The 20,213-nt window shown below is 41.6% G+C and overlaps 1 protein-coding gene across 1 annotated transcript; it reads left to right on the top strand.

The window, feature by feature from the left end:
* The first annotated feature begins 1,463 nt into the window (after positions 1-1,463).
* LOC142746582 (granzyme A-like) lies at positions 1,464-19,465 on the top strand. The gene is made up of 5 exons (XM_075854925.1): positions 1,464-1,533; positions 12,605-12,758; positions 14,359-14,503; positions 15,885-16,145; positions 19,307-19,465. Exons 1-5 carry the CDS (start codon positions 1,464-1,466, stop codon positions 19,463-19,465), a joined length of 789 nt encoding a protein of 262 aa, XP_075711040.1.
* The last annotated feature ends 748 nt before the right edge of the window (positions 19,466-20,213 follow it).

Raw genomic sequence — 20,213 nt, forward strand, 5'->3', positions numbered from 1 at the left:
GCATGCCTTATTCCCAGACACATCCCCCATGTGTTGGAGTTGAAGAGGGCACGTTCTTGCATACTTTCAGGTCTTGTGAGGTTCTGATGCCATTCTTGGAGACAGTGACCAGGGTTATCCGCCTAGTTACAGATTTGACAATGGAAATGGGCCTGCACATGTTCCTCCTTCATCACTGCGGGATTCCAATTCCGATATGCAAACGTTCAATTCTTAGACAGCTAGTTGCTGCTGCTAAGATGTGTATACCATTGTTGTGGAAGCAGCATAGATCTCCTCCAATTTCACTCAGGTTATCCAAGGTCAATGACCTGATGACCATGGAGGACCTGTCGTTCTCTCTTTCAGATGACCATGAGCGATTCTACAAGACCTGGCAACTCTGGATAGATTTTAAAAAGACTGCAGAATACAGTGCTCTCCTGAGCGATCCTACATGATGTTACCACTCATACATAGATTTAGAGCCATGTCAGGTCTATCTGATGTCCTGTCCCTTTGTAACCAACTTCCCTTAAAAATCGGAATAATTTCTAATAAATAAAGAATTTATAATGTCCTTTTAAAGTATAGCACTAGGGTCTGTCCGACTATTGCCCTAAAAAAAGGGGTTGTAAGATCTTAAAGTGTGATGGTCCAGTTGGCAGTAACAATGTTTTGGCCTTTAGTGACAAATCCTGTGTCAGGAATAAACTGGGTTGGAGTTGCAACAGGTGCGATTTGCATTCCCAAATAAATGAGGCAATTGTGTGGATCTATTGTACTCAGGGCCTGAATATGACCTGTGATTATTTATTTAATATTGTTGTAGTGCTATTGTGTTGCTGTCTTGCATTTGGAGTTGTGGTTGTGTTGTATTTCACCCTACTGTAGGTGGCACTTGTATCTTGGATGAAACGGCCAAAAACTGACAATGATGGGAGAAGACGAGCTGCATTGAGAAGAACGGTGGCTGCTGTCTGACACAGGTTATGTGATGAGTGTTCCCAAAACAGGTCCCCCGACCACGTACTGCCTGGTAAGGCAGCTACTGGCCGACACCATCAGGTGAAAAACAAATCAAAATGTGTCTAGGATTACAAAAACAGGAAAGCTTCCTTAGCTATGCTGATCCATAACTATCATAGAAGAAAACAGGAGTTATGGAAACAGCTGAGCGCTGCTATTTACATTCCCATTATCAAAAGAAAACAATGTTTTCTATATATTAACTGTAAGTTTCTTGAGATATCCTCTTAATTATGAAATACCACAGACATCAACTGTAAGAGATATGTAATGCTTAACTTTATGAAATGCTTATATACTGTATACTATATGATGATGATCATGGTGATAAATACTGAAATGATGTGCAAGCGTGTGATGTAATTTTCCACAGGCTGAAATGTTACATTACATGTAGATAAGATTAAACTGTAGCAGGCACATGGGTTATAAAAGGACTCGTAGGTCAAAATAATATGAATTCATCAGCCATGAAACGTTTCCTTGTCCTGCTTCTCTCTGCAGCATGTCTGCTGGTCTCTGAAGGTAGGGAGCAATACATTTTCTATTTCTATAGTTCTTCATTGATAATAAGGAAACATGGAGGGGTATGTGTGCAGGTGCTGCATGCCAGGAGGGGAGGATGCCAATAAACCACTCTGCATTGGCCAGGATTTTTTAGATACAGGGCTTAAACCACAAACTAAATCTTTACCCCAGGTGAAGGAAAGACTAGATGAAGTACAAATGTCCATTTTAGCATTTTGTCTAAAAAGAAGTTATAATACAGCATGCGTGGCATGTAGATTACCAGAGAGGAGTCCTGAAATGAGTTCTGGTGTACTGGCCTCGGCTTCATCTGCGGACTGAGTATGTGCAGGATGCCACTGGACTCATTTCAGGACACTTCTCTGGTAATTTACATATAGCGCACACTGTATTATAACTACTTAGAGAAAATGCAAAAATTGACAGTTTTGATAGGGGCATGTTTGGGACGTTAAACCCCAGCAGTATAATGGCATGCTGGTGGTTTAGTGCCCAAAAATCTAGTGCCAGTTTCCCTTTTATTGTCATCAGAAGAACTTTGGCTGCCAAGATCCTAGCCATCTTGAGAATAAGGGTGTAATTAAATGTTGACAGAGGAAAAGTGGCAGTCACTCTCCAATAAAATGAATGAGAGTTAAAAACCAATTACCAAGGTGCTCAAAGAAAAGAACTTTAGAGGTACAGAGGTTGCAATCTTACCTCTACACTGGTGGGGGTAGAGGACAAGCATCAAAGAGAACACAAGTATTATAAATGTTGTGAGCCATATGGGAGGCACTGGAACACGAGGCAGCATTATTGAGAGAGAAGTTTCCATTATATATACCCTTGTCATCAGTGACTGGAAACTGTGGGGCAGATTTATTAACGTATGTTTTTACGGTTTTCTTGTGTAAATACAAAGAAAAATATGGTGATCAGGCTAAATATGAAGCCTCTGCATCACTTTTTTGACACATACAAATTCCATTACATAATGTTTATTGAGATTTTTTTCTGTTAAAAAGCTCTAACTACTCTTCTTCCCTTCACACAGTCAATAATTGATAAATTTCTGGTCAATAGGAAGAGCTCATAGAATACAAATTTATACAGCTTATGTATATACTGTAAACTGTATGGCAGTAAATATTTATATGTTTATAGGACAGTGATGCAATCGATCATTCCATGAAGTCTAAAGACATACTGTAGCTATAGCTCACAAGAAATCCTGTGAATAGCTGAAAACTGCCCAAGTTTGCTATGAACAGATCAAAAGATTATGATAGCATATACCATAGCATAGCACTCCAACGCACAGTTTGGGAAGCATACAATGTGCTCCTGATATCGTTCAAATACTGTACCTATTCTATAATCATAAAAATCCACCCCACGTGTGATCGCATGTTCCCCAGCTCAGCATTACGCTACCTGCGTGTCACCTAGGAAACTGAATCATGTGACCACTAGTAAAGCGCCATGTGATAATACATAAAAAATTTAAACCCGCTAACATCTAATAACAACTACTGTGACCTATGGAAACATTAGTGATCTATTAATATGCATAATACATAAAATAAACCTTACAAAGTAATTGTTAAAAACTTATACCCATATAATAAATGTAAAACATACCCGATTTTTTAATACATATATGCCAAATTTCAAGTTACACCTTGTGCCATAGTTCATATTAACAATTACTCTAAAAAGGTGACAAGAAACATATATATTTTAGTTTTGTATATACCAAATGTGTCACGTGTGAATCAACCCAAAAAAAAATTAAAACAATTAGTCCAAACGCATTCATTTTTGTGGAAAGAGAAAAGGGGAAAACATATAGCTATATCTCTCTGAATCATAGACATACAAAGCCTACTTACATAGCGTTGATGTGTGTAAGTCCTTTGGCTGGATTCACACATGCAGTTTTTGATGCAGTCTTTGGAGCCAAACACAGGAGTGGAGAAATATTATAAAGGAAAGACATCACTTTTTGTGCCCACTCCTGTTTTTGGTTCAAAAACCTCATCAAAAACGGCATGTGTGATTTCAGTGTTAGGGCTCATGCACACGGCCGTGCAGTATTTACGGTCAGTAAATACTGCACGGACGGGCTGTGGAGTGTCACCCGAATTTGCGGACAGTGCTCACAGTAATAAGTATAGGAGCACAGTCCGTGAATGCAAAAATAGGACATGTCCGATTTTTTGAGGCTCATTTCTATGATGCAGACACACACCCAGAAATATACTGGCTGATAGAATTGAACGTGTCAGTATTTTATAAAAACTACGGTCGTGTGCATTAGGCCTGAGGCTGCGTTCACACAGTAGTTTATTTCAAATCATCCAACTAACTTTAATATTAGATAAAGACAACATGAGTAAACACAAAATGCAACTTTAAAATGATCATTCCATTTATTGAAGATAAAGATTTATTCAAAACCTGTATCACCCATGGGAAAAAAGTTAATTATCCTCCTAAAACACCAGTTGTGCCCCCTTGGCATTAACGACTGCAATCAAACATTTGAGATAACTTGTTATGTCTTTTTCATCGCTGTTTAGTAATTTTGTCCGACTCTTCTTTGCAGAATTGTGTTTTTTTCGGCTACATTGACGGGTTTTAAAGCATGAACTGCCCGTTTAAGGTCTTGCCAGAGCATCTCAATGGGATTCAAGTCAGAAAGTTGACTCGTCCACTCCAAAACCTTCATTTTGTTTATTTTTAGAGGCGAACTTGCTTGTGTGCTTCGGATAATTTTCGAGCTGCATAACCCAACTGTGCTTGAGCTTTAGGTCACGAACTGACAGGTGGACAATCTCCTTCAGAATTTTCTGATAGAGAGCAATTATGGGAACTCGAAAACAAAGATGGGAACAGCACTCCGTGAGAATTTTAATTCTGATTCAATGGTGCACGCCAGACCAGGGGCATGGTCCCAACTTCCCCAAACGATATCCAAAGTAAATGAAGAAGGTAGGCAGCATTCAAGTAGTGGGGATGAATCAAAGGTGATTTAATCCAGTGAGCGACATTTCGGCTTATGTTAGCCTTTATCAAGCATACAGTTTCTGTACACAAGCTAAAACGTTGCTCACTGGATTAAATCACCTTTGATTCATCTCCACTACTTGGGTGCTGGCTACCTTCTTTATTTTCTTTAATTATGGCAAGTCATCCAGGCCCTCACACTACCAGCACCATGTTTGACTGTTGGTATGATGTGCTTATGGTGGAATGTGGTGTTAGCTTTATGCCACGAGACCTGTGTCTTCCCCAGTATATTTTCACAAAAGCCTTGGGGGTCATCTAGATAGCTTTTTTTTTCTCAAATGCGAGACAAGATGCGCTATTGCTCAAACAATTTTGTTAGGCCGGCTACTCCTGGGAAGGTACACCACTGTTGCAAGTTTTCTTCATTTGTGGATAATGGCTCTCAGTGTGGTTCGCTGGAGTCCCAGAGCCTTAGGCAATATTCACACGAACAGGTATAAAATCGGCCATGAAAAATGACAGTTTTTTACTGCAAATTTTCACACGTGTGGGACCTGATTATATGGATCCCTCAAAGACTTGAGTCTATTGAGGGATCCATGAAAATGGGCAACAATAAGACATGGCCCGTTTTCCCGGGTCATCAAAAAATAGGAGGTTACAAGATCGACCGTGAATAGTCCCACTGGGTTTAACTGATTTTAATACAGCCGTGTGAAAGCCCTAAAAAAAATGCCCGCCCGATTAACCGTTCGGGTGAATAAGCCCTTAGCAATGGCTTTGTTCCCCTTTCTAGACTGATACAGTTCAATGACTTTGTTAGGGATCTGTACCGCTCAGACGATTGCAAGCACAAAGTCTGAAGTGTTCACGGAGAGTACCCTTCTCCCCCAGCCTGCATGCAGAAAATTCAAACTCCCACTGGTGTGTTTCTCTGTAGCACTGGTTCTTATAATTCCACTAAACAATATAGCAGCGTGCTATACAAGTTCTTACAGTCTCTGATCTATCCCTAGGGCTGCAAAAATTAATATATGCCTTTTATTCGGTTTGTCTTGTACAGTAAGTATGGATTAAAAACTTGGATTTTGTACTTGGATTTTGCACTAGCTGTATTTTTTCTCCCTTTTTGGAGATATAGATCAGAGACTGTAAGAACTTGTATAGCACACTGCTTTATCGCTTCGTGGAACTATTAGAACCAGAACAACAAAGAGATACACCGGTGGAGGTTGGAATTCAGACTCTGTGCTTGCAAGTGTCTGAGCGGTAAAATTTATTGCTTTATTCTGACTTTGTGGTATTGAGGATGTCACCTCTTTTTTAGCTGCTCTGGTTGTTTTTCCAATTTTTTGAAAAATTGCAGTGATGGAGAACAGTGGTATATTGTGCTGTTTTTTGAGACCACCTAGCCAGCTTCACATTACCAGATGGCTTCTATTTAAGTGACGTTTAGAAGCAACAGGTCTGGCAGTAATCATGCCTTAACCCCTTCAGTGACGTACTATTCCGTCATGCTGACCACATCGTTCGCGCTCAGTGATGGAATAGTACGTCACGGGGAAAAAGCATCGTCATTTTCCGCCGGCGCGTTCACGAGCTGTTTCGGACAGCAGGCTATAACAGCTCAATACACCGGGACCTGTCGCAATGGTCCCGCCTCCTCGATCGCCGCTATTGGTCAGCCAGTGACTAACTGTCCAATATCGGTGATCGTTATCTAAACTTCCTCTCCCTGACATCACATCCTGCTGCAACCATCCTGAACCCCTCTGTTGGAGATAGCGAGACATTCAGACCGGTTGTGAGAAGAGAGAGAGAAGAGCAAGTCGGAAAAAAGTGCAAAAATGACAAAAAAAAATTACTTTTTTTCTGCTTCCCACCTCTCCCATCCACTACCCACTCCTGTACACTTCCTCCTTGTGTTCCCACCACGTTTTTGGTTAGTGATCTTCTATCACTGACCACTTCTTAGTCTTCAGGACCAAATTTCTTGGTCCCTGGGGATTATTTTTTTATATTTTTTATTTATAAAATATATAAAACAAAAAAAATATAAAAATGAAACAAAATAAAAATAAAATAGTTAGTTCAGACAATTTAACTGGTTAGTTTAGTATTGGGGTTAGTTAGTGTCAGGGAACCGTCAAAAAGCGTAGTTAGGTATAGCATCAAGGAATTTAGCATCAGGAATCAGTCACCGTAGTTAGATCTAGCGTTAGGGGTCCATTACCGTAGTTAGATTTAGCGTCAGGGAGGCTCGGAATAATCTAGTTAGGTTTAGTGTCAGCCATCCGTCACCGTAGTTAGGTTTAGTGTCAGGGAAGCTCGGAATAATCCAGTTAGGTATAGTGTCAGGGAATAGTCGCCGTATTTAGGTTTAGTCTCAGGGAAGTTCAAATAAAATCTAGCTAAGTTTAGTGTTAGTGTTAGGGAAACCCACTCGTTCTATAAAAACACAATTTTTTTGGGCTAGTTTAGGTAGCAGCCTATTGCTCCTAGGGAAGCAAACAAACATGTCCCAACGGACATTTACTGCCGAAGAGGCATATTCATTTCTTGCCTCCGACACAGACTCGTCGGATGGTGAAACTCTGTTTTATTTATCAACCTCCGCATCCAGTGATGAAGAAGAGGAATCCCCTAGGAGACGCCCCAGGACCACCACTGCAGTTGAAACCTCCGGCCGAAATCACCCCGACGCAGTTGAAACCCCTGAACGAAGTGACCCCATTTGGACCCCCACACCAAACATTTATGAGCCCCAAATCCCCGAGTACACGGGCAGCCCGGGGATCAATTTTAATACGGCAGGACTCAGTAAAATTGACTTTTTCAAGTTCTTCTTCACTGATGACTTTATAGAGCTTATGGTCTCCCAGATAAATTTATATGCCAACAGTATATTACTAAAAACCCCACATAATTTTATGCCAAATCCCACAGGTGGACCCCTGTAGACGCAGCAGAGTTGGGCAAGTTATGGGGACTTCACTTGAACATGGGGCTTCTGAAAAAGCCATCCATTACGACCTACTGGAGCACGGACATCTTATACCACACCCCGCAGTACCGTATGGCCATGTCCAGGATGCGTTATGAAGCAATACTTTGCTTCTTACATTATACTGATAATGAGCTGTGCCCACCCCGAGATGACTCCAGTTTTGACCGTTTATATCAACTTAAACCCCTATTAGACCATTTCAGTGCCCAGTTTGCCAAAGCATACACCCCCGAGAAGTGTATTTCTATTGATGGCTCCTTGGTATATTTTAAAGGGAGGCTTCAAATCCGCCAGTACCTGCCGAATAAGAGGGCAAGGTATGGCGTGAAGATGTATAAGCTGTGCGAGAGTGCATCAGGGTATACGTACAAATTTAGGATATATGAAGGGAAGGACACCAGTATTCAGCCCCAAGAATGCTCCCCCCTCCCCTCCTACTGGGAGTTAATGCAAAAATTGTGTGGGATTTTGTGCACCCACTGCTGGACCAGTGTTACCACCTCTACCTGGATCATTTTATACCAGCGTCCCACACTTCAAGTGCCTCGCTTCCAGAAGTACTGGATGCATGTGGCACTGCTAGAAGAAATCTGAGAGGCCTCCCTAAGACTCTGCTTGGGCAAACACTCAGAAGGAATGAGAGCATGGCACATTCTAGCAGCAACATATTGTGTGTCAAGTACAAGTACAAGACAGATGTCCTTGTATTGATAACAATACATGGCCACACCAGTACCCATGTACCAGTACGAAGTACCAGTACAGAGACCTAAACCAGACTGCATCCTGGACTACAATAGGTACACGGGAGGGGTGGACTTGTCAGATCAAGTCCTGAAGCCCTACAGCGCCATGCGGTGTGGTATAAGAAGCTGGCCGTGTACATCATACAGATGGCATTGTACAATGCGTATGTGCTACATCGATGTGCAGGCCAGAGGGGAACTTTCCTGGAATTTCAAGAGGTGGTTATCAAGAACCTAATCTTTAGGGACTAAGAAGGAGGGGCACCCAGTACTTCTGGAAGCGAGACCACACGCATCGTACCAGGGCAACACTTTCCAGGAGAAGTTCCCCAAACTGGCAAGAAGGGAAAAAGTCAAAAGAGGTGCAAGGTCGGCTATAAGAGGGGGATAAGGAAGGACACAATATATCAATGTGACACGTGTCCTGAAAAACCAGGGCTCTGTGTGAAAGAGTGTTTTCAAATTTATCATACATCCCTTGATTTTTAATCTACCCCAGTTTTACTTACCCCGATGCACTCAGCACAGCTTATCCCCCTCATCTTTCCCTTCTGAGCCCTGCGGTGTGCCCAGGCAGCTATTAACAGCCACATTTAGGGTATTGCCATACCCGGGAGAACCCACATTAGTTTATGGGGTGTATGTCTCCGGTGGCACAAGCTGGGCACAATATATCGGACACTGAAATGGCATATATGTATAGAAAATTGCAAATCTCACTCTGCTCCATCTGCTGCGCATTATCTTTTACACAATACCTGTGTGGTCAAAATGCTTACTACACCACTACATGAATGCCTTAAGGGGTGTAGTTTTTAAAACGGGGTCACTTCTTGAGGGTTTCAACTGTACTGGTACCTCAGGGGCTTCTGCATAGATGACTTAGCACCAGAAAATCCCCCGCAGTCCAAGTGGTGGTCCTTCCCTTCTGAGCCCTACCTTGTGCCCAGGCAGCTGTTAACAGCCACGTGTAGGGTATTGCCATACCTGGGAGGACCCACATTACAGTTTATGGGGTCTATGTCTCCAGTGGCACATGCTCGGCACAATGTATTGGACACTGAATTGGCATATGTATAGAAAATTGCAAATCTCACTCTGCACCATCTGCTGTGCATTATCTTTTACACAATACCCGTGGGGTCAAAATGCTCACTACACCTCTAGATGAATGCTTTAAGGGGTGTAGTTTTTAAAATGGGGTCACTTCTTGAGGGGTTTAACTGTACTGGTACCTCAGGGGCTTCTTCATACATGACTTAGCACCAGAAATTCCCCAGTAGGCCAAATGGTTGTCCTTTCCTTCTGAGCCCTGCCGTTAACAGTCACATGTAGGGTATTGCCATACCTGGGAGAACCCACATTACAGTTTATGTGGTGTATGTCTCCGGTGGCACATGCTGTGCACAATGTATCGGACACTAAATTGGCATATGTATAGAAAATTGCAAATCTCACTCTGCACCATCTGCTGCGCATTATCTTTTACACAATACCTGTGGGGTTAAAATGCTCACTACAGCTCTAGATGAATGCCTTAAGGGGTGTAGTTTTTAAAATGGGGTCACTTCTTGGGAGGTTTAACTGTACTGGTACCTCAGGGCTTCTTCATACATGACGTAGCACCAGAAATTCCCCAGTAGGTCAGATGGTTGTCCTTTCCTTCTGAGCCCTGCCGTTAACAGCCACATGTAGGGTATTGCCATACCTGGGAGAACCGACATTACAGTTTATAGGGTGTATGTCTCCGATGGCACATGCTGGGCACAATATATCGGACACTGAATGGGCATATATGTATAGAAAACTGCAAATATCACTCTGCACTCTGTACTGGTAACTCAGGGGCTTCTTCATACATGACTTAGCACCAGAAAATCCCCAGTAGGCCAAATGGTGGTCCTTTCCTTCTGAGCCCTCCCATAGACCCAAACGCCACAAATGGGGTATTGCCACACTCAGGACAAATTGGGCTACAAAATTGGGTATTTTATTCCTTGTGAAAATAAGAAATTTTGAGCCCAAACTACATCTTATTGCAAATAAATATATTTTTTTTAATTCACAGCCCAATTGAGTCTTTCCATGGGCCTAAACGGCAGTTTATCACCACAAATGGGGTATTGCCGCACTCAAGACAAATTGGGCAACAAAATAGGGTATTTTATTCCTTGTGAAAATTAGAAATTTGTAGCCAAAACTACATCTTATTGGAAGAAAATAAAAAAAAATTAAATTCACAGCCCAATTCAAATAAATTCTGTGAAAAAACTGTGAGGTCTAAATGGTCACAACACCCATAAATGAATTCATTGAGGGGTGTAGTTTCCAAAATGGGATCACTTATAGTGGGTTTCCATTGCTTTGATACCTCTGGGGCTCTTCAAATGCGACATGGCACCCGAAAACCAATCCAGCAAAATCTGAACTCCAAAGTCACAAATCGCTCCTTCCCTTCTGAGGCCTCCTATGGGTCCAAACGGAAGTTTATCACCACAAATGGGGTATTGCTGCACTCAGGAGAAATTGGGCAACCAAATGGGGTATTTTGTTCCCTGTGAAAATAAAAAATTTTGATCAAAAATTACATCTTATTGTAAAACATTTCATTTTTTTAATTTCACAGCCCAATTTAAATACGTGCTGTGAAAAAACTGTGGGATCAAAATGGTAACAACCATAAATTTATTCCTTGAGGGGTGTAGTTTTCAAAATGGGGTCACTTTTGGGGGATGCCTACTGTTTTGGTACCTCAACACCTCTTCAAACCTGGTATGCTGCCTAAAATATATTCTAATAAAAAAGAAGCCCCAAAATGCACTAGGTGCTTCTTTGCTTCTGGGGCTTGTGTTTTAGTCCACAAGTGTACTAGAGCCACATATGGGACATTTCTCAAAACTGCAGAATCTGAGTAATACATATTTAGTAGTGTTTCTCTGGTAAAACCTTCTGAGTTACAGAAAAAAAATTAATAAAATTGAAATTCAGCAAGAAAAATGAATTTTGCAAATTTTACCTCCACTTTGCTTTTATTCCTGTGAAATGCCTAAAGGGTTACAAAAAACTTTCAAAATGCTGTTTTGAATACTTTGAGGGGTGCAGTTTTCAAAATGGGGTGTTTTATGGGGGTTTCTAATACATAGGTCCCTCAAAGTCACTTCAGAACTGAACAGGTACCTTAAAAAAAAAGGCTTTTGAGAAATTGCTGTTTATGTTCTAAGCTTGTAATGTCCAAGAAAAATAAAAGAATGTTCAAAAAATTATGCCACTCTAAAGTAGACATATGGGAAATGTGAACTAGTAACTATTTTGGGTGGTATAGCCATCTGTTTTACAAGCAGATGCATTTAAATTGAGAAAAATTATATTTTTCTAAATTTTGCAATTTTTCAGAAATAAACACTGAATATATCGACCAAATTTTACCACTAACATAAAGCTCAATGTCTCTCGAGAAAACAATCTCAGAATTGCTTGGATAGGTTTAAGCATTCCGAAGTTATTACCACATAAACTGAAATATGTCAGATTTCAGAAATGGGCTCTGAGCCTTAAAGGGAATGTGTTGCTAGAAATGTTTTAATTTTTTTTAGTTAAACAATTATTATTTATGTGATTACACATTGTTTTAATTTTTGTAATTTTTTCACAAGTCAGGAAATATTATAAATTAGATTCTAATTTATAACATTTCCATGTGCTGGCCACTAGAGAGAGCAGTTCCCAAAACTGCAGCATGGTCAATGTGGTAAAGCAAGCTCATTGCTTTATGCTGCAAATTTGGGGTAGACACACTCTCTCTAGTGTCCTCACACAATCCCCCCTCCCTTATACTGGCTAGTGCCAGGAGAAGGAGGGGTTTGAATCTTCAAACCTCCTACACTGTGTGCCGCCATTTTCTGAGCGACTGCACAGTGTAGAAGGATTAGATACAGTGCTCTTCAGACAGTATAACCCGAACATACACGAACATAATACACACATCACATACACGAACATAAATTACCTGCTCCTGCCGCCTCCGCTCCTATTCCTTGCGCCTTCGCTTCTTTGAACATATGGCCGGAAACCGTGGCCGGAAGTCGTCATCTTACTGTCCGGCAGCGGCATCCATACGAGTGCGGGCATACCTTTATTTAGGTCTATATTCTGTTATTATATGGTGCATGTTTCGCACCAGACCAGCAGCAAGAGACAGGGTCTAGAAGAAGTGAAGTGAAGTGAAGTGAAGTGTGCATGCTCTATGCATTTTTATATACCTGTGTAGTAGATATTTCTAACTTTGTGGTATAAGGTAATATATTATTTTCCTGATTAACAGGTAAAACAGTGAAAATCATAGATGGTAATGAAGTTGTTCCTCACTCCAGACCTTACATGGCTCTGATAATATTTGAGACAGATTTTGAAGAAATGATTTGTGGAGGAAGTTTAATAAGGCCAAACTGGATACTAACTGCAGGGCATTGTCAAAAGTAAGTACCAGTATATGTAATATCATCCATTAAGATGCAGAACACAAACCAGATAAGTGTGATTATCTTCACAGAGTTTTCATGGACACTGAATATGTTTCTCTTTTATGTCCTGTCACTTAGATATGCAATAAAGGGTGATTGTTGGGGGTCTAGATGTTTAGACTCTTAGCAATCATGAGAATGAGAGGTGTCTGATCTCAACTGGAGAAGTGTCCAAGAAGCAGCCACGGACACTGATCTCACCCAACATACATATCCTTGGATGTAATGTATCTTTGGCTTAGTCAGTTAAAGTACCCACAAGAAAGAGAATGTCTGTGTCTTGCCCTGCACCATACAAAACTCAGTTTTACAGAGTTTTAAATGGTTACTAACCTTTGTAATACATAATATTTTTAAAAAAGAATGCCTCCTTCACCTCTTAATTTACTGCTAAAAATCCATCTTGAGAGACAAGATAGATTATCAACTCACTGATGATTGAAGGTTACTTGTTGCCAATAGAAAGAGGAGATGGAGAGGAGAGGGGAGGGGAAGGGAGATGCTGGAGGGAGACAGAGGAGAGAGACACAGAGACGCTGCAACAGATTTTAGTAAGTGTTAAATCTCATCCAGCGGCGTAGGTAAAGGTACTCACTCCATAAAGTGTTGGGATGTTGTGCGCAGCGCATAGCATCGTGACGTCATGCGCTGCGCACAGCGCTGTAACGTTAGAACCTCTGCTGCGCTCCGGATAGAGGGGGGTAAGTACTGTCAGTTACTATAGTAACAGGGGCCCGTGTAGTTTATTACATAGGCCCCAGTTACTATAGTATATTTTCATTGCTGTGGTACGGGGGGGGCGGGCCCCCCTAGCTTCGGGGCCCAGTCACAATTGCGACCGCTGTGACCCCTATAGTTACGCCACTGATCTCATCCCAGTGCTGGATTCATGGCTACACTGCTCAGAATTGCTTTATAAGGTCCTCCATGCTGGAGGATTTTCCCCCAAGTCGATTAGGAGCACTGCCCAAAAAGCACCACATAAAGGGCACATCGCATTTTTCACTTATTGTCTATTCCACATAAATCCACTATATGTTGCATTAGAACAAAAGAAATGTGCACCACGGGGAGATGCCAAGGAAAGGTGTTAATTTTTCTATAACCCTAAAAACTGCTTGGTGGTTCTCAGGGGGTAATTTACACCTTCACACCACATTGCCGGGTGTGAACAGAAGCTAAAGGTGGCCATATACTTTAGATAGCTGTTTTGGCCGAGAGCCATTCAACTCAACTCACCAATACGCATGCACACTTGGCTTGGTTAGACATGCTTGTGTTTTCAATGGGGAAAAGGAAATAAGCCACTGCCAGACACCTCACACCTCCTTTCGGCATGCTGAAATCCAACATCTCGATCATTCTTGCCTCCGACATCTGCCTTCGAGAAAGAGTCGGGACATTAGATAGATAGCCCATCTCGACTGTCATCTAATGTGTATGAGCACCTTTAGTCCATTGGAACCGAAATGTGTGGCTCAATATAGGAATACTGAAAATGACAATTGAAATTACAAACATGTGCTTTTTACATTAATGACTAATCTATTTTCAGGCGAGCAAGCATAGCAACCATATTACTTGGGGCTCATTCAAGGGAAGGAAATGAAAAAGGCATTCAGAAGTTTCGCATTTCCAGATCTATCCAACATCCACAATACAACAGTTCAAGTTTAAAAAATGACATTCGACTTATCAGAGTAAGAATAGCGCATACGAAGATTTACTGTATTATCAAGCTTTATGCTGTTTTTTGTATTGATGTGACCAGCTTAACAAAAATGTATGTACAGAGGAACACACATGCTTCATAGCACATCAAAGAATACAGGAGAAGAACTACAGAAATAACAGCCATAGCTGCTGTCACAGGGTCAGCTGCCTTACAGGGCCTGGGCTGGACTAAGAGGCGGCTTTATGCTCAATGGTGCTCAGTGTGGTACCATCTGCTAGCGCCCCCTAACCCATACAGTGTTTTGTAATGTACAAATAATTATACCAAACGGTGCCTAATTATAAGTACCATACAGACACCCAAATAAGGCATACATACAATTGCCTAAATAATAAAACTATACAGTGCCACCACCATCATACACTGCAAATATTATATTCTGCACACTTCCTTAGTAGATAGCTATAAGTAAATACCACCATACATCACTCAAATAATACCAACATTTAGTCACCAAACAGCTTATTCCATGCGTAATTGAATAACAGTGCTATACAATTAACCCCCTCCCAACGTATACCTACATCATAGCCGGGTAGGGGAATTATGGTGTGGGCTCCATACAATGCAGGTGTCGGCTCTATGTTACAGCCGACACTTCACTGTAACGAGTGGGATTGCGCTCAAGTGTGATCTCTGTCATTTAGCCCCTTAGATGCCACAGTCAATAGCGACCGTGGCATTTAAAGAATTAGAAAGTGGCGGGCGACATCCCCTAACAGCCCATCGGGCCACAAGGTCGGCCATTCTTGTACTCCTATTAAGTCCTGCCTCCGCCAGTTAGTTTTTTCCTTTTAAAAGTATTAAAATATAAAAACAACCATATAATTTTGGTATCGCAGTAATCATATTGACCCGCAGAATAAAGTTAACATGTCGATTGAATTGGACAGTAAACGCCCTAAAAACAAAGCGCAAAAAACAATGGAGGAATCACAATTTTTTTTTTTCATTTTCCACCCCACAAAGAATGTCTTTTCTCATTTCCTAGTACATTATATGCTACTATATATGGCTATATAGACGGAAAAATAAAAAAGCTATGGCTTTTGGAAGGTGGGGAGGAAAAAATAAAAATGGAAATCTCAAAAATGGCCACAGCGAGAATGGGTTAATACTAAGGCACCCCTGAGAGGCCCCCTTCATATGCTTTATTTGAGCCCCCCATTTACACATGACTGCAAGGCATAGGGTGCAACTTATTGAGATTTAGTGACAAGTGCAGAATAAACAGGGCTATGAAGATTTGCAGTGGTTGCCCAGTGAATACCTGGATTGTTCCTGTGCTTTAGCACCCAGAAAATTTTACACATTATAATATGTATTTTATGTAATTTCTATTCCAGTTGAGAGGTAGAGCAAAGATTGGAAAAACTGTTCAACTGCTCCCCTTACCAGACACATTTGAGGACATAGAAGAAGGAACAGTTTGTGAGACGGCCGGATGGGGATGGACTGAGGAAAATTCTGAAGCTGATTCTCTCAGAGACGTTAATATCACTATTCTAAACAGAGAAAAATGTCAGACAATTTGGAAAAAGAGAGTTGAAATAACAAAAAATTTAATATGCACCCTTGTGGGGCCAAAAGGACAAGATACCTGTATAGTAAGTGTCAGCTCTGACTTTATTACTCCTTAAAACATTTTTACATTGAAAGTTTACCCAATACATAATGTTCCATTAGGCACAAAATGCTCTGGCCTATGTATTTGGGATCTGTGTATTTCTGAATACAGCCGCGTGCCTGAGGTTTAGCACTATCTGGTCAGAAATTTACTAGAAAGCATTTAGTGCCTACAACATCTGGTGGAGTGGGTCCAATACCAATCCGCAGTAATAATTTCGTACCCATATACGTCCTCATAAAACCAGATATTTCATATTTGCGTTTATGTCTCTATATACAATGATGTTATTCCAGGTTCAAATGTTTTCTGATGAAGGATGTTTATGTCATCTCAGCAGCTAGGACTCTTTTGCCAAGAACAAGGCATTACACCAATTTACATGAATGGAGAGGTGGCTGCATATGTGCAGTGAGCTCTCCACAGGAAAAGAAAACTTCTTAGGCTCTGTTCACATTGACATTGGAGAATCCGTTCACGGCCTCCGCCAGCAGTTCTGTTAGATTTGAGGGGAAGAATAGTGCTGTATGCAGCGTTATATTTCCAGTCAAAAATATGGACACTCTGATGGACCCTACTGTAAGTCAATAACAGTTGGGCACAGTTGGTATCCATCGTACGACGGATCCAGGAATGCTTTGTGGTTTCTGCTATAAACAGAAATCACGATGCAATTGTAATCAAAGCCTTAATTATCTTTTTTCAACTTTAATCCTTTATAGCTGTTATACCACCACTGATGTATCATGTATGATACATCTAAATGACATGCCATAAAAGTCCACAAGTCTAGTAGGTCTACACTGGCCATCAGAATGTACCTAACTAGCACGAGAAAGGAGATAGTGGGAAAACAGGTCTTGGTAGGGACAGTACAAGGAGTGCCCCATACCTAATACACACTACACTCAGAAGAGAATTAACCTCTACATCATCAATAACATGTCTTGCTATGACATGTTCACCACTATATTTACCCCCATAAAAAGTCCCCGTACACAGTTTCTCAGTCAGGAAGTATACCCATATACTTTGCCCGATTAAGCGTGCAACCCCACATAGAGCGCCCCAGCCAGAGTGCCCCCTCTAAAATGACCCCTCTAAGGCTGTGTTCACACAGGCTGGATACGCTGCGTAAAATTACACAGCGTATCCGCCCTGGAACCTGCAGGGAATTCCAGCCGAAAAACTGTGGTTAAAAAAAAACAAAAACTTTTACTTACTCCGTAGTCATGTCAACGCTTCCCTCTGTTGCACGTGCAGACCGGCCTCCTAGGCAGCAGTCACATGAGAAAAACTTCATCCCAGGGGGCTGGCCTGGACGGAGAAGAGGGACGCATCGCCATGACTACAGAGACCAGGGTAAATATAAGCTTTTTTTCCGGAGAAATCGCAGCTTTTCCGCCACAAAAATTGCAACATTTGCTATATGTTGCGGGTTTTACCTACCATTGAATTCTATGGGAAAGTCCCAATACAGAAAAGCAGCGATTCCAAAGCATAAATTCACATTCTGCAGATTAAAAAAACGCACCACTAATCAGATTATCGCCAGATTTTTTTCTGCAGCAAGTGGATGAGATTTGTTCAAATCTCATCCATTCTGCTGCTACTGTATTAGGGCATGACCACACGTGGCGGAAATGCTCTGGAAATCCGCAGCGTACACGTTTCTCCATTGCCTTCCACAGCTTTTTAGTTGGGTTCGTTTACACGTTGCGGACAATTCCGCTGCGAAGCATAGGCTGCGGTGCGGAATTTGGTGTCCGCAGCATACACTGACTGTTGCGGACGTGTAGCGGACTTGTTGCGGACTCATTGCGGAATTTCTCCATTGACTTCAATGGAGAGTCAAAATTCTGCAATGAAGTCCGCAGATGTTATGTGTGCTGCGGAGCGTATTGGCTTTACTACCATGACATTTCTTCATTCTGGCTGGACCTATGTATTTCTAGGTCTACAGCCAGAATGAGGAAGTCAATGGGGCTCCCGTAATTACGGGTGACTACGTGTGTGCACCCGTAATTATGGGAGCGTTGCTAGGCGACGTTAGTAAATAGACACTGTCCAGGGTGCTGAAAGAGTTAAGCGATCGGCAGTAACTGTTTCAGCACCCTGGACAGCGGCTACCGATCACAATATACATCAACCTGTAAAAAGATAGAAGTTCATGCTTACCGAGAACTCCCTGCTTCTTCCTCCAGTCCGGCCTCCCAGGATGACGTTTCCGTCCAAGTGACGGTTGCAGCCAATCACAGACCAATCACAGACTGCAGCGGTCACATGAACTGCCGCGTCATCCAGGGAGGTCGGGCTGGATGTCAAAAGAGGGACGCGTCACCAAGACAATGGCCGGGTAAGTATGAATTTCTTTTTACTTTTACTAGGGAAAGGGCTGTCCCTTCTCTCTATCCTGCACTGATAGAGAGAAAGCAAGCTCTCTTCCCCTGAATACGCAACGGCTAGTCCGCATCAATTTAATGCCCATTTTAGGCAAAGCCGCAATAGAATCTGCAACGCAGATTCTGTGCGGCATTGATGCGGACAGTGGCGGAAGAACTCCGCCACGTCTGGGCATACCCTTATGCTGTGGCTTTTCCGCAATGAAATTCCAGTGAGTTCAGACGTTGCAAATTTGTCACTGAATTTTGGTTCAGATTCTAATCCCGAAAATCCATGATAATTTATTTTACAATGCATGTTAAAGGGTTTTTTTAAAACCCTATCCACAGGTAGTGGAAAAAAACTGCAGAAATCAGGACATGTTGCGGACATGTAATGCAAAGGGTAAAATCCACATCAAAATCTATAACAAAAACCATATGTAACACACATTTTTCTCCTATATCTGTACTTTACCTCTTCTTCCTGTACCTGTGCCGTCTAGAAGAAAGTAACTTGTGAGTATCCTATCAGCTACAGGTCACCCTCCTCCTGCAGGAGCCGGCAGCTGAGCAATCTGAGAGATGATTCAATTGTGAATAAATGAAGTGTCCCTGGAAGACACGCCACTCTCAGAATTGGATACAATTAGGCCTAAAGCATCTATCACACCTAGCAGACATATCAAGACACATTAAAATATAAAATAATTATTGTAAATTTCCTTCCAAACGTTAATTTCTACCTTTTATTTTACAGGGAGACTCAGGTGGTCCACTGATTTGCAATGGTGTTTTCAGAGGAGTCACTTCTTTTGGGGAAAATGTGTGTGGAAAGCCTAATGATGCATCCATCTTCACCCACCTGACTAGGGAATATGTCAGTTGGATAAACAGCACCACTCTTGATCACATCTAAAGCTTTATTAACATAAATAAAAATATTTGCAAAGATTATGTTTTGCGATGATCATCGATCTCCATTCAAGAAAATGTTAAATCCCCCCCCCCCCCCCCAAAAATGATACAAGGTGGCCAGGTAGAGACAAATGAGTGACAGAACATAACATATCAATCTTCTAAATTGTAGCTTTTTTTAAGCTTTTATAAGATCTAAGGTCCTAAATCCCAAACTTCCTTCCATTTTTTTACAGTTATGTCAATAGAATATGGAAGGGGCAACTGATGCGTAATATAAAAAAGGCTCTGTTCACACTAGGGTTATTGCCAATACATTGTTTGATGGCAAGAATAGTGCAATATGCAGAGCTATTTGTGACGTTAATAATACAGAAACCCTGATGGACCCCATTATAAGTCAATGTGGTCCATCACAATTCGTTGTTATCCATTTGAAAAATTGATCCAACATAGTAGTCAAGGGTTCAAGATAAACAAAAGCCATGATTCGAATGTGAACAGATCCTACGCTGTCCAATCCATTCCACTGGAAAAAATCAGCCACATAATTAAACAATAAGGTCGAGTTCCCACGGGTCAAAAACGCTGCGTAAAAACCACACAGCGTATCTGACCTGGAACCCACAGCACATTCTGCCTGAAAAACCGCTGCGGTAAGCAGCATAGAAATAAAAAAACGCCTATACTTTCCTAGGCCGTTGTCATGGTGACGTGTCCCTCCATGGCTGTCCCGTCTGGCCTCCCTG

This window comes from Rhinoderma darwinii, chromosome 1, assembly GCF_050947455.1.
Source record: "Rhinoderma darwinii isolate aRhiDar2 chromosome 1, aRhiDar2.hap1, whole genome shotgun sequence".
NCBI classification, from domain to species: Eukaryota; Metazoa; Chordata; class Amphibia; order Anura; family Rhinodermatidae; genus Rhinoderma; species Rhinoderma darwinii.